The 14,535-nt window shown below is 47.4% G+C and overlaps 2 protein-coding genes across 6 annotated transcripts in view; one reads left to right on the forward strand and one right to left on the reverse strand.

Annotated features, from left to right (window-relative positions):
* On the forward strand, positions 1-7,159 carry si:ch211-67f24.7 (uncharacterized). Of its 4 annotated transcripts, none has more exons than XM_040199272.2 (15): positions 1-191; positions 694-811; positions 1,141-1,185; positions 1,417-1,581; positions 1,667-1,767; positions 2,241-2,410; positions 2,732-2,852; positions 3,010-3,148; positions 3,246-3,341; positions 3,428-3,517; positions 3,776-3,921; positions 4,032-4,133; positions 4,267-4,927; positions 5,328-5,431; positions 5,557-7,159. In XM_040199272.2, exons 3-15 carry the CDS (start codon positions 1,144-1,146, stop codon positions 5,642-5,644), a joined length of 2,025 nt encoding a protein of 674 aa, XP_040055206.2. In that variant the 5' UTR covers positions 1-191; positions 694-811; positions 1,141-1,143; the 3' UTR covers positions 5,645-7,159. The 4 variants fall into 4 exon arrangements, with proteins under 4 accessions (XP_040055206.2, XP_040055209.2, XP_040055207.2 ...); XM_040199275.2 differs by having other exon boundaries at positions 4,035-4,133; positions 5,557-5,934; XM_040199273.2 differs by having other exon boundaries at positions 53-191; positions 727-811.
* Positions 5,923-14,535, reverse strand: part of sos2 (son of sevenless homolog 2 (Drosophila)) — a 26,774-nt gene continuing 18,161 nt past the window's right edge. Inside the window, exons 12-23 of one of the 2 annotated variants that reach the window (XM_040199270.2) lie at positions 14,320-14,442; positions 12,340-12,452; positions 11,926-12,148; positions 11,681-11,800; positions 11,417-11,579; positions 10,839-10,956; positions 10,558-10,730; positions 10,344-10,460; positions 9,628-9,892; positions 9,388-9,429; positions 9,105-9,208; positions 5,923-8,903 (exon numbers count right to left, since the gene is read on the reverse strand). In XM_040199270.2, coding sequence (XP_040055204.1) covers positions 8,382-8,903; positions 9,105-9,208; positions 9,388-9,429; positions 9,628-9,892; positions 10,344-10,460; positions 10,558-10,730; positions 10,839-10,956; positions 11,417-11,579; positions 11,681-11,800; positions 11,926-12,148; positions 12,340-12,452; positions 14,320-14,442 — 2,083 coding nt within the window. In that variant the 3' untranslated portion in view covers positions 5,923-8,381. The remainder of the gene's footprint in view (positions 8,904-9,104; positions 9,209-9,387; positions 9,430-9,627; positions 9,893-10,343; positions 10,461-10,557; positions 10,731-10,838; positions 10,957-11,416; positions 11,580-11,680; positions 11,801-11,925; positions 12,149-12,339; positions 12,453-14,319; positions 14,443-14,535) is intronic. The other variant, XM_040199271.2, reaches the window with a different exon arrangement.

Here is a 14,535-nt window from a genome sequence, read left to right on the forward strand (position 1 = left end):
GAGCGTCGTGCGGGACATCTGGTGTCCCCACAGAGCGGAGAGACACCACACACACGTCTCCAGGCACAGCGAATGAGTGGAATGAATGAAGTTTCTCCTCAGCAAAAGAAATACTGGAAATTTTAAGTCTTTTTGAATTGACTGGATCTTTTCAGATGTCCGACGCGCAACATTAAAGAGCTGCATCTGAGGTAAGGGGGGTCGTCGTGGCGCAGGGGTAGAGATTGGTTGGTGGTTCAGTGTCCCTGAGCAAGTCGCCTAACCCCTAATTGCTCCCCAGGCAAAAATGTAAAAAGCCACGGGTTAAAAATGTAATGCAAGTCGCTTTGGATAAAAGCGTCAGCTAAATGACCTGTAATGTAATGTAATGTAATGTAAGTGTCCTTCCTTTTCCTCCCTTTGCTACAGCACTCAAGGCTTTTCATGTTTTGTGTTTAACTCTTTCATAATCAGGAAACCGCTGAAAACATGATTTTACTTTGGAGATATTAATGCTTATGATCAAAAATGTATTTCATAATCTACAATAGAGATGCGATTTATTCTCATTTCTTGAGTGTTATAAAATGCTCTACAGATAACTGCTTTTAGTGGCTTCTGAACTGATTTTATATAATATATATTTGTAGTTTAAAAGCCCTCACACATTGTTTTATTTTATTTATCCTTTTGCTGATCCGTGCCTTCTGTCAGCACACTTAAAAGGAGGGATCTTGGCTGCTGCAGCCTTTTCCCCTGCAGGGCTGAGCTCTTTGGCTGGCTTGCCACTTCCTTAGCAGAGGGGCTGCTGGCAGGGGCAACATCTGAGCAGGTACCACGAACAAACAAGAATACGACACAAAAAACATTACATCTGGTTAAGAATGTTATTGCATCTCGTCTAGTAGCTAATCGTAAAGGCTTTAGGAAGAACAAATACGGTGCATTTGGTCAAGAAGATGTGAAAGATTCACAGAACAAAGACGCGGTGACCTTCCTGCTTCGTCTCGTTGTGTGAATGCTGATCTTTTTTCTCTGCATGGGGTCAATAACAAACTCAGCTGTGCTCGTCACAGTTCATACACAAACACGTAACTGTTTGTGAAGATATTATCGACTGGGTGTTTGCAAACAGCCTTGTTTGTGTGTCTCTCTGATCAGGTCATGAAGCCTCAAGAGGCCGAGCTCGTCACTGAAATCTCCAAGGTACCCTTCCCTCATCGAGCAGCCCGGCTCTGTTAAAGGGACAGTTAACGTGTTTTAACAGCTCTTATCATCCCAAAAGTATTAAGCTTCACCTCTGAAGCACAACCCTGCAATCCAGAATCCAAATAGTCTCGACCTTAACGTGACATGTCTCATATTCATATCCCTCTAGACGTGCAAACGGCAACAATGTCGTGGTCTTGTTAATGAACCTGATTGCTGTCCCCTCAGTTGCAATGCATGGTCTCGGAGCTGAAGACGGGGTTCACCAGCGCCCTGCAAGAGCTCAGCCAGATCCAACACGGAGACGCGTACCTGAGGGAGGAGCTGCAGGAGAACAGGAGGAGCTGCCAGAAGAAAGCTCTCCGGCTGGAGGCGCTGGTCGAGTCTCTGAGGGTGAGGCCTCAGGTCGGCTTCACTGGTGAGAGGATCTCATGGGAGAAGTTTGGTTGCACTTCCTTTGCGTCTTGTCGTCCTGCAGGAAGAACTGGGAGACATGAGGTGTCAGATCCTGCAGCTGTACAGCAGAAGGGAGACGCCTCAGCAGGACGGAAAGAGCTGCGCATCCAAACACAGAGAAAGGTGAAAAGCAAACATGTGTACAATACGCAGCTTTACACATAAGAAAATCAGGTATATGGTGTATTAAAAAAAAACATAGTTCAGAAGACAGGGAACAAACCTTTCTCTCAAAATGTTGTTAAATCTAACTTTTCCCCCTTTTTAATTCATAAGGGAAGGAAAACAGGCTCCCATTGGTTTTGTCGTTAGACTTCACTTCATTTGGTTGAGGCTGAAAGCTTTTGGCTCCTGTTAATTTCCCAGATGAAAAAGAAATATTGGAAATAACTAAATGCACGCGAGGGGGACAGCTCACACGTTAAGGACAAAAAGCAAATTAAATCAACTAATTTGCATTTCCTATGAACATTGCTCTCATACATCAGCACAACTCTCTGCTGGTTTGTGCTGCAAACTTCAGTCAAATCAGAGAATAGGACACAAAGGCCTTCTTCATGTTTGAATGTTCATATTGATGTCGTCACCGTTTTAAGTGGCGGACAGCAAACAACCGCTGTTCAGACGTCCTCCCGTCCGTCCACCGTGGCGCACTGCAGCGAGCCAGCAGGAGCAGCCTGTGGGCGGCGGTCCGCTCTGTCCAGAGGGAAGCTGCTCCTGCACTGTTTCCTGCAGGGCCTGAAAGCGGGGCTGAGCGAAGGCACAGGTGAGCCGCTGCAACACACCGGGAACGCAGCCGAATGAGAAGGAGCCTCACGAGATGTTTTCAAAGGCCACATTTGAAGCAAAGACTTGAGCGAGTTCTTTCGATTTGTGAGTTCAGCAGTCAGGAGATGCACGAATCATTTGCATCAATCGTGGTGCTATAAATATATTCATATTGCAATACTTGTTACTGTTTTAGACATGGATAGTAAACAGATTATCTGTATTTATATGAAAATCACTTTGCTTCAACTTCCGTTCAGAAACTGTCACATTATTTGCTGAAGCATGAACATTGAGGCGCGTCTTCTTTCTCGTACAGATGCACGACATCAGGTGGCGATGCAGCTTTTACATTCAGAGTGGGAGTACGTGTCAACCTTAAACCAGCTGTACGATAAATACAAGACACCACAAGCCCACCAGATGACCCTGGAGCTGTAGTAAGTGCAGAAAAAGCAGAGTCTTCAGACAGTTGAGCTGCAGAGATCGTTACTGGTTGCTTACACACGTTATTTGAACCAGGCTTTGAATATTTGGGCTTTGCCTTAAACTTGTATTTGCAATCAAAATCCTTGTTTTATTTGTGTCGTGATTCAGTCAGACATATCTGAAGTTTGTGGAGCAGCTGTTACAGCGACATCTGCTCTTCAGAAACACCCTGCAGGAGCGATTAACTGCTGAGCACTGGAAATCTGTGGTTGGCGACATCCTGGTGCAGCTCATCGGACAAAACGATGTAAGTTGGTGCGCTTTTAAAAGGAAACGCCGGGTGTCCATTTAACTGGAGAAAAAAAATCAAAGGTGCTGCTCACCGACTGCTTTGACTCGTCCAGACAGCGTTTTCGGATATGTACCTCGGATACACGACCACCCTGGCATCCTTCCTCTCGATGGAGTTCAACAGACTAAACCACTGTGAGAAAATGCAGGTATTTGAAGTCAAAAGCGGCAACAATATTCAGTCAGAAAGTCCCCGAGAGAGCAGACACGCTGATCTCCTGTCACCATTCAACAGACGGGCCAGATGGACAGGGAGGAAATGAGGCTGCTCTACCTGCTGCTGGCGCCGGTCTCTCGCATCCATGGATACCTGAGCCACATTCAGGTGAGTCAGCGGCTCGACGAGGTGCCACACTGCAGCCAGGAAGCTCTCAAAACGAGAAACACACCAGAACTGTGATCCAGAGCGGAACATAAACCACGGAGGATGTTCGCTGAAGGACAGTTGAAGGCCAGAGATTATTATAACATAAACTAAACCGTCAGAAAAATTAAAAGGCATATTTAGAAACGATCTAGTCAACAGTATTTATTTGAAATTAATTAAACTCACACTTGTTTCTTTATTATTTTCCTTCTCCAGAACCTGCTGCAGTGGACCGTTAAAGAGCATCCGGATTGCAGCCTCCTGCTGGGGGCCGAGCGAGCGCTGAGGAGCATTTTGTCCCGTTGTCATGTGATCCTGGAGGAAGACGTCCAGTGGGACGAGGGAGAAGGAGGAGGACAAAGGTCAGGGCATCAACAAAAGCAGTAGCAGATTCCGTAATAATTCACTATTTTATGTAGATTTGTATTGCTTTGGTTTCTGGCTCATTAATACATTCATATGGACATGACAGCAGCTGCCCCGATGCCGCTGCTGGTACTTCTTCTGCAAAGTGCTGCACGGGGAGCCCACGGACCAGAGAGTCTCTGTGTCGGCCCAACGCTGCAGCTCATGGGTGAGTGTCGCCCCCTGCTGGCTTCGGTCCGCACAGCCAGCAAGAGAATGTGGAAGGAGCACTCGATCAAAAGAGTTGGCATTTATGTCAAAGAACATCCTGCTACGATGACCCCCCACCCTCCTCCCCACAGAGAGGACCAGCGGGCCGTCAGTAATGGGGTCACCGGGGGTCACTCCATGCGCCTGGAGTGCTGGTCCTGCAGCCCGGTGAGGAGGAAGGACCTGAGCCTCCTGAACCAGCCGGCCCGAGACTGCGGACACGCCTGCTGCTCCCTCCTCACCCCCGACGCCGCAGCGTGGGGCGACAACAGCGACTCGGGCCAGGGCACCTACAGCCAGCTCACGGGCCAGGCCCCCAACGGGCCGGAGGCCCCTCAGGCCCACCGCGGCCCCGAGGACCGCGACACGGACCAGGACGACACCTCGGCCTTCGACTACTCCTCCGTCACCTCCTGCAGCCCGGACGCCACCCTGCGCAGGGAGACGACGGGCAGCGACACTGGCGAGGACGAGGAGGAGGAGGAGGAGGAGGACAGCGAGGTGCCGGTGCTGCTGAGGCCTTCGTACGGCCAGCAGCAGCAGCCCAAGGAGAGGACGGTGTGTCTGCGCTGGCAGATTCCCAGATTAACGCCTCACCCTCCTCTGAGAAACGCCGCGGGGGGGCGCGTGGACGGGCCGGCGCCGTGCCTCGGCAGCACCCGCGGGAAGAGGGTGGTCAATGTCAGGACGGGGTCACCTCCTTTACATCCAAAAAGTGCCTTCAGGCCCATCTGGGATGACCCCTCCAAGCAGGTATCGGTCTCCTTGTTACAGCGAGCTGTGCGCGTGTCACCGTCCCAGCATCCTTTGTGGCACCGTGAGAACATCACCCAGAAAGCAGAAGCGCCAGAGCTACTCAGACCTCCTAAATGTCTTAAATTAAAACCTTACTTCGGTCCTCGAAGCAGACCTGCACAGTAAAAAGCATTTTCAGAAACAAAGCACGGCGCGTCAGGGCATGAGAAAGATATCGGCATTAAAAGAAATCAGCAGTTTATTTTTATGAAAGCAACTAAACTGCAGCCGTCAACGGAGTTCAACATGCTTAATGTGAATTTGTTTTAGCGGTGAAGCCGATGTCTTCCTGTCAAATGGGTGCAGTGGTGTTAAATCCATTTGAAGCGGCTCTTGATTCATTGACTCCATGTAACAGGCCGATGCAGCTCCAGAGAAAGACAACAGACAGGGCTTCATACCGATTCAAACCCCCGTGAGGCAAAGACCGCCCAACTTCAACCCCAGTAGAGACAATCTGAGGTGAGGACCGTCGTGGAATTGCGACAGAGCTGGAGGGGCTTGCATCAATGCAGATACAATATACTCGTGAAGAGGACTTGATGAGCTAAATCTACTTTTACCCATTTCCTCTGTCATCTCTTTAGACCGGGCCCGTCCCAGCACAGAGGGAACCTCGCAGCAGGACTGTGGGAGGACAGTGAGGACAGCGAGGGTCCCTGCAGCACCGTTTGACCCCTGCAGACTCCAGACCATCGACGAAACGCAAACAAACGTTGAGGTTTCAAACAGGAGCCTGAATTTAGATAAAAGGGGCGATTGTGTGTATAAATGCAGCTATTTCTCCACTGAACGAACGTTAAGCTAACCAAATGCTAGTTGCATATGAATACACAGACAGCAAATACTTTATTTCACTTTATACTCAAACTACTGCTTTCAACTTACGAACAAAAGCTCTTGCAAAATGCGGAATTTTCAGTAAAATAAAAAACGAGGAGAGAAATGAGTAGTTCAGTACAAAATAAGACTGGGTGATTTATTAATCTCATGAAGACCATTAATACAAAGCAGTTAAAAGGCCACATACCATCAAATAAACCGACTGCTGGATCAAGCGGTTACAGTGCCACTGGAGGAAAACCAATGTGTTATTCTGTCGGGGCTGGGGTTAAAAACAACGACAATGACAAACAAACACAGTAAACAAAAAGATGAATTTGGCAAAAGGAACCCGACCACCAGTACTGGCTTGGGAGACTTGGAAAATGGACAGAACACGAGTGGAGACAGTGAAGTTATTTGAATTCAGCTGTCGAATGAAGTCATCCAACACTCCCCCTTTAACTGGAGTCAGATCAGACGTTTAATGATCCACCATTGTGCACAAAATACAGCGAGACAAAGAGGTAAAAGGGCACAAGATTATCTTCTAAATTTTGTGGAGTTCCTGTTTGCGGTTGTCTGATCCTCAGCCGTTTGCGTCTTGTGGATAAAAGAGAGGTGGTCGACGTGCTCGTGGAAAGGGAGTTTGAACAGTTGCATAGGACCATTTACAAACATGACCTATCAACTGTGGCTCTTCAACAGTACAGCCTAAAGTGCACAAAGTGTGTTTCCCAGAAAAGGAAAAAAAAAAAAGTCCAATTCTTCACTTTACTCAAATACTTGCAGCTGAATACAAGCATTTGTGTATTCAGCTGCAGGTTTAATACGATCCCAACCTGTTTACTGGACGTTGGCATTAACAAACCGTTCAAAAGGAGAAAAGGCAATTAGTAGGATGTACAAAGTGAAGCACACGTCTAAGTAAGTGCTTGGCATACTGAACTGTAGGTTTTTTTCATTGCTTTAAAACAGCTAAGGGGCGGGGGAGAAAATGGCTTTCCTCAGTTAATACTCCCAGTGTTTCAACTGGAGATTGTCTGTAAGTAAGTTAGTGACAGTGACCTGTTTTTTTCTGGTTTTGTTTTTTTTGTTTTTTTTATCCGACTGTAGCAGCATTGGATTATTAGGCAATATTTGACTGAACAGATGCGGATGAGGGTACAATACAACGGGGAAAAAACTTGCCACTTTATACAAATTATTTAGTTAGTGTATACATGTTATATATACACAGTATCCACAAACATGTACAATTTCATAGTGTATAGCTTTGTTCTAAACATTACAAAGGCAACTTTATTTTTTAGCATTTTAGACACCATTTGCTTATTTCTGTAAAGTAGAAAATAAAATAAAAAGGCACATCTGAGCATGATGCATGGATTATTTCAGTCTTTCCAAAGTGAAACAAAACGTTTTCAAGCAGAAAAAGAGACAGAAAGAAGAAGTTGGGTTAAAAAGTTCCTCTTTTTCATGTTTTTTTCAGTTTTTTTTCTTTAGGTATTTCGATGGGCCACTGGGGGGCGCTGCGCCAGCTCTGACAGGAGACTGCGTGCGTCCAGTGCCGAGTTGGTCAAGGGGGGCGTGGGGGGGGGTTTCGGAGAAGAGCACAGTGTCAAGACCGCAGCGCACGTCTGCAAGGGGATCGGTTAAGACATCAGCTCTGGAGGGCTGGAGGGAGACGGGCGTCCTCCCCGCTGAAGGACGGTTTCAATAGTCTGATCGAAACCTGCCGACTCGGCCCAAACTCGATGTGCAAATGGAGTGTTCTCGGCTCTCGCCGTCCCAGCCCCGGGGTCAGAGGTCACCGCTGTTGGATTCGTAAAGGCAAGAATTTGTGCCCGCGGGAGAGGCCGGTCTTCAGATTTAAAAACAAAAACTAAGAGTGGAGACAGTTGACCTGCGTCTATACAGTCACAGTGTACAGTGGAGATGCAAGGTGGGGGGGTTCAATGTCGCCTCCGCCTTGAGCTTCTTTTAATGTCACATTTGTTTAAAAAAAAAAAAAAAAATCCCTTTTCCCCCTGCATAAAATAAAGACTTTGGCAACTGTTTATTTATCAGTTCGTAGGAAAAACATATCAATGAAAACGGCCGAGTGACTCGTTGAGGAGACGGGCCGTAAACCTGTGAGCTGCAGCACGACTCACCACAGATGGTGTCAATGCCCAAAGAAACAAAGCATGACGTTTGACGCTACAAAGCCAAAAGCCCCCCCAAGCGCCGCCCCCACCCCCCCCTCACACACACACACACTGACAGAAGAGTGGGACGTGAGGTGCAAGTTAAGTGTGTGAAGGGTGAGAACTTCCAACAGGAGCAACAGTCCCGCTCCACAGGGAAGAAAAAGACACAAACACTCCACTCCTTGTTGTTTATTAGCTGGCACACCGGTGAGGGTTTCTCATTGGCACAGAGGGTTCATGATGAAGGCGGAGCTACTGATCCCCTGAGAGGCACAGCGGGGACTGGTGGATGCGGGTGGAGTAAAGAGCGCGTGGAGCAGTTATTCTTTCTGATCAGTAGCTTGAAGTCCACTGTGTTTGCATTTCAAGATTGTTTAAAAAAACAAAACAACGCAGACTCATTGGCTGCCGTCGGTGTTCTCCACCAATGAGAGGCCTTGGAGCGGCGGCGGCGGCTGCAGCAGCATCTCCCTTTTGTATGTCTTTGGAGGGAGTTTGGGGAGTTGGGGGCTGCAGTTGTGGCGCGGGGGGACCGGCGGGGCCATGAAGGAGACGGGCAGCGGGTACAGGCTGTTCTGGCTGGCGCTCAGCGGGCAGCTCCGCCGGGGGATGCGGGGCGACGGCGTGCTGGGCGGCGTGTTGGGCGAGCTGGGGGAGCTGCTGAAGTCCCAGTGGTATCGGCCCACGGGGGAAGGCTGCATGTTGAGGGGGTAGTTGATGAAGATCTCGGGGGGCCGCTGGGGCACCGGGGGAGGCGTGTCGGGCAGAGGGTCGCGGGGCGGCGGGGGCGGAGGAGGGGGGCTGGGCAGGGGGCCGTCCATGGGGGGGCCGTTGTAGACCAGCGGTCGAGGTTGGGTCCTCGGCAGATGGGGGGGCAGCCGGGGCGGGATGGCGGGGGGGCTGTCGGACCTGGAGCTCAGCTGAGGCAGAGAGACGGATGCAGATTAGCGTGGTGTCCAGAGAAAGACAACGCAGCATCATTCAACGCGTCTCCGCGCTCAGCGAAGGTTAACGCATCGTGCACGGCGGAGGACATTTATACAAACATTAATACCCGTTTCCTTCAGACTGAGGTGTCTAATTACGGGTATGACTGGTGGGGAGCGATTCCCCGATCTTACTTTGGCTTCAGACATGGCGTCCTTCCTTCGCGGCGGCAGAGGTGGAGGCTTCTGCGGCTCCTCCCCGAGATGGTGGAGGCTGCCACAGGACATAGACTGGAACTCTGAGAACAAGAGAGTTAAACAAGAAAAAAATAAATAAAAACGGTATGTATAAGGCCTTTAAGCTCTCTGTCACGGCACATTGATCACAAAGTGAGTGTAGGACAGATTCTCGGGAAAGAAAGCAATCAGGAAAAAAATAAAAAAATAATTCATTGACAACAGAAAAGCCACAACTCACTTGAAGGCGGAAGAAGGACAGGAGCAAATATGGAGTTGCTACCTGTAAAATTTAAAGACGGAGAAGATGATTGATTTCTGAAGAAAGGGGCCTGCTCTCAGGCAGAAACAGAACTGTCCATTTAGCCACAGTTAAACGTTCATTCTTTGCAATGCTAAAAACAGCCACGCCTCCATCACGCAGCCCACCGCAGCTAGAAGTCACGCAATGCATTCGGTCTGAAGCCAACGCTCAACTCACCGCCATACGAGCTGCTGAGGTCGTGATCAATGAAGACCGAGCTGAGGTCGGAGGAGGCCGACTGTGGGGGGGTCGGCGTGTTCGGGGAGGTGGGCACCGAGGCCGACGCCGGCAGCTCCGGCTCCGTCTCGGCGATGCTGCGGAAGGTGATCTTATGCGGGGGCTCCCTCTCCAGGGGGACGGGGTGGCACTTCAGGGTGCCGGAGGTAGACGTTCGCACGGGCCGGATCCCGGGGGACTTCAGTGGGTACACGGTCTTCCTGGGCTGCAGGACGAGGACACGGGGACGATTAGACGGCCGATGCAACGGACTCTCTTCCTCTTGCAAACTGCCCACTATAACCTTTGCCATTCTAAATGTCTCCTTGCGTCAAGCCAAATTGTTAAGACTGCAGCGGGCAAAAAAACAATGTACTCCGGGATGCCTGGTTTTATCACAAAGGAGTATCCTGTAGTCAGAGTGGTCAAACTAGAGAAACCAGAGCGGATTCTACCGCAAGTATTGAGTCTGAACAGCCTTTTGCATCACAAAGTGAAGCTTGATAATTCCTCATTTCAGCTCCGACAAATGATAATGCTGACGAATGTGTCAACAACACAGTACCAGTCAAACGTCTGTTTGACAAATTTGTCGTTTTTTTCCTTCTCCTCTCTGCGGTGACTGTGTATTCGGGACTCACTTCAGGGCACAGAAAAAATGCAGTATGGACACTTACAAATCGAGGAGCCTGCCTGCAATTCCGTGGCTCAATATCCAGAGACATTTTGAACAGGTAGTCGGAAAACTCCTTCTCGCTCCTGTTGTCCATCGGGTTCAGGTTCTCAAAGAACCTCTGTGCAAGAAAACGACAACATCAGAGAGGAGGATGTTTTAAGTTAAGGATTGGCGAGACCTTTTGGAGAGGGAAGATGACGGTAGCGAGCGCTCACCCTGATGTCGTGCTCCACCTTCAGACAGTAGGGCTGGTTCTGATACTGCTGGATCTCTCCTGTGATTTCGGCCACTTTCCTCCTCTTGCTGAAATTGATCAGCTCCTTGCCGTGGCGCTTGAGGAAGTCTGGGTTGCCCTCCTCCGTCTTCAGGATGTTGGTTAAATATATACCTAGACGAGTTATATGGTAGAACATGGTTCAAAATACAGGCATGAAGAAACCGGAGCCGCTTACAGGGGTGAACATAAATAAGGGTGACACTACTGTAGAAGACTTACCAAAAAAAGGCACACAGGGTGGGTTTATTGACTTGAGTTTAAGCAAGTATTTCTTAAAGTGGTCCTGGCTCAGTTCCACAGCCTCTTCCAGGATTTTCCTTTTCCTCTCTGGTATCGCCTGCGGGACAGAAGGGAGTAAAGGTCCCATGAATGATGGTCTGAGCAAGTTAACAGTTAAAATGCATGCCAAAACTATAAAGAGATATTTCTCAATAGCTAATTGAATAAGGTTGATATAAGGCGAAACAACAGCATCTCAACACAGCCAACAGTGTGCATGTTGTCAATAAACCCCCCCCCCCCCCAATAAAAACAAAGGCCGTTCTAAATGACTAAAAAAAAATGTGTGTTTCCTTTAAAAAGCCTCAGTAAATACAGATTATTATCCCTTTTGATTTAGGCTAAACATGGACTTTCCCATGTCCAAAAGGTCAAATGTTGTTTGTTTTTTGTCGTACCAGTCCCAAAGTAAAGATCTAAAAAAAGCTCATTGGTGGGATTTTATTATTCATCTCCAGCGGTTTAAAAGTATTAGTTAAATACATGTTTCTCCTGATGGCTCCAACAGTTTCCCTCACCTCGAAGGTGTGATCCAGCCTGTAGACTGGGACGGAGTTGATGGCACTGACCACCTCCAGCACGCCGTTAAAGTTGTTGAGCTCCTGGAAAACCTGCAGAATCTCAATGACGCGCGATAACACGGCCACCCGCTCTTCCAGGTTCATCGTCTCTACGATGCACCTGACAACGACACACACAGGTAGACAACACAAACGTTGTTTGACTTTAAAAACCAATTCGGCATGTGATCGTAAACAGGATGTTTGGATCCTGAGACTCACTTCTCGAACCACAGTGTGAGGTTGGTGGTGTGGCGGATCATGCGCAGCAGGTTCGGCGAGTTCTTCTCTTTGTCCTCTTTGGTCCAAACGCTGCCGACCAGCTCCGACGGCCGGACGGCTCTGATGAGGAACACAAATATTATTAAATTATCTAAGACGAGGAAACTATTTTGATCCAAAGATCAAACAAATATCTCATCTCCAGCAGAAGAAAACGCAAAAGTACAAGACCTAATTATGCCCACCTGTAAAGCTCGGACTCGAGCAGAGTCAGCTGCCGTGCGATCTCTATGGGATGAAGGGTCATGAGGTCAAACGTGTCCACGTGACCCACTCTGCAGATGTGCCACTCGATGGGAGGAGGCGGGCTCTCGAAGGTGATGTTGTGGCTAACGCCATTTGACTGCGTCTGCAGCTTCCTCCTGATGATCTTATTGATCGACTCCACCCACTTTCTCATGGACTTGCCTAAAAAGAAAACAAAGGGTTAAAATCTTGTCGAAGCAGGTGTTAACAAACCCAAATGAAGGTTGCTTAATTAATGTTGCATTCATTTTTTTCAAATTGAATAATGATTGGGGAGATTACCTCAAGCGTACAACACTTTATTGACACTCTAAATTGAGCAAAGTTAGTTAAGTAAGGTGTGTAGTTGTGACCTCTCAGCTGAATCTTGGTGGAGATGTACTCCTCCAGTCGACTTCTCAGCTCTGGATCGTTCTCAAAGTCGTAGAAGTGATGTTCGACCCACTGACGGAAAACGTTGAGAACCCTGCACGACAACACAATTACAGTATTAATGTATAAATTAATTAATATTAATATATATATATATATATATATATATATATATATATATATATATATATAATGTCCTCCTCCCCACGTGCAGTATGTCACACCTTCAGTTTGTAAAAGTAGTAGTTGTAAAAACTGTCGACGCCACAATATTTTCTGTAAAACTAAACGTAAATAAACATCCCCACCCCAAACGTTTTGTTGCAAAATTAGTTGTTCTCTCTTTTTGCCTTTATTGGACAGTTGGTGGGGAAAAGAATGAGGGATAAAAACATGTCATTGGCTGAGATTTTCAACATAGTTTAAAAACAAAACAAACAAACAACTAACTTCATAATGATTGTGAAACACACACACGCAGGATCAAAATGCCAACCGTGTGCCAGGTGCATCCACGGCAACCATTGCACATGCAGCGGAGCTCGAGCAACTGAATTGTTACTTTAGATTAATCAAAGAGTAGATGAGTGACAGAGCGCTTGGTGGAATTGACACAATTTGCAGACCTTGCAGTCCTTCATTTAACAGTTTTTGGCTGCTGGCCAGTGTTTACTCTTCACGCTGTCAGTTCACCATTTTACAGAGTGGGTATTTAAAAATAGAAACTTTATTTAAGAGGGCGAAAGCTTTGTCTGAAGAGTTATTTTCATGTGTGTTTAGTCTCCTGTATTTAAAGTAGACTGCTGAACCTCATTGTAACTGTTTGAATACAGAAAGATTATTATTATCAGAGTTATAGTGTCTGTTCTGAACGCAGCCTTATCACCGACTGCTATCTTTGGATGTGTTACAAAACCCGGGATGAAGAATACATGCAGACTTCACAATGTGAAACTGCTGTCTCGTGCTTCAACCGTTTCTATGACTAAAGTTGAAAGGAGTTTATTGCGTCTGCTCTCAATTGCAGCAGCGGTCTGATACCGAGAAGCTCGGAGTTTTTAATGGTACTTACGGGACTATTCCCGACGGTCGCTCCTTATAAGGACACAGAGCCTAATGCAAAAGTAATTCTGTGGCTCACTGAGAAGGTTCAGGCCTTAACAGGAGAATGTGAAAGAGCCAAACAACAACAGGAGACAAAAGAGAAACAAGCTCTTTTGTGCATTTTGAAAGGCCTTACCGGAAAATAGGAAGAAAGCAGCTGAGAACAACTTTTTACATTTAGTCTACACGTTTAGCGACGGGAATAGACTCGAGACAAAAACATTATTATGTAACAAATTGTGTAACTCCACCTGCAAAAGTAACTTTTCAAAACAAAACGCAATTCAAGTTGATCCCTGCAGATTTAAGATGAGGTGAGAAATAAACCCAACTCTACCACAGCCTTATTTTTCCTTGTCTCATGGCCCCCATTCGTTCTAAATATGCCTAACTTCTTCTTTACTTTCATATAATAAGTGGCCATTTCATAGGATTTATGAAATGTATCTTCAGAAATCTAATATAAAACTGAGAAGAAATGTTTTTATTAGTGTAAAAACCACAATCTTGGTCTTTTTCATTGCTTAGTCATCATATCTTCACCGGCGTCCGCCATGTTTAACCAAACACCAGCTCAAGTGGGCTCTCGTTAGATTAGCCAAATGTAAAAACCGCAGAGAAGTCAGCCACCGTCTGCGTTTTGTTGCCCCTGGGGTAGGCGAGCCAACGGTCCTGCTGATCAGTTATCACGTTTCTGCACTTGGCGGATCTCGTTTAGTTTGGGTTGGTTGCAATCCGCCTCCTAAATCCTACGCACCTGCCCTTCAATTAGCGACGAGGTATTTACAAATTCTATTCACTGCGCTTCTCGAAGTGGTTTTGTCTGACAATCAGCTGGGATCAGACGGTCGCCGTACCTGAGTTGGACTGGCTGCACGTACTCCTTGCGAAATCTCTGGAGCTCGGCCGCCATTGGCTGGTCGCCGTTCCAGAGAGCCTGGCGGTCCTCCTCAGTCGGTTCTGGCTCAGGGATCTCAATCCTAAAAAGGAAAAGAACCATCAGACGTGTGATATTTCAAGATGTCAGGGCACCCACACCACCACCTCTTTGACGGATACACTGTGCAGAAAGA

This window comes from Gasterosteus aculeatus, chromosome 15, assembly GCF_964276395.1.
Source record: "Gasterosteus aculeatus chromosome 15, fGasAcu3.hap1.1, whole genome shotgun sequence".
NCBI classification, from domain to species: Eukaryota; Metazoa; Chordata; class Actinopteri; order Perciformes; family Gasterosteidae; genus Gasterosteus; species Gasterosteus aculeatus.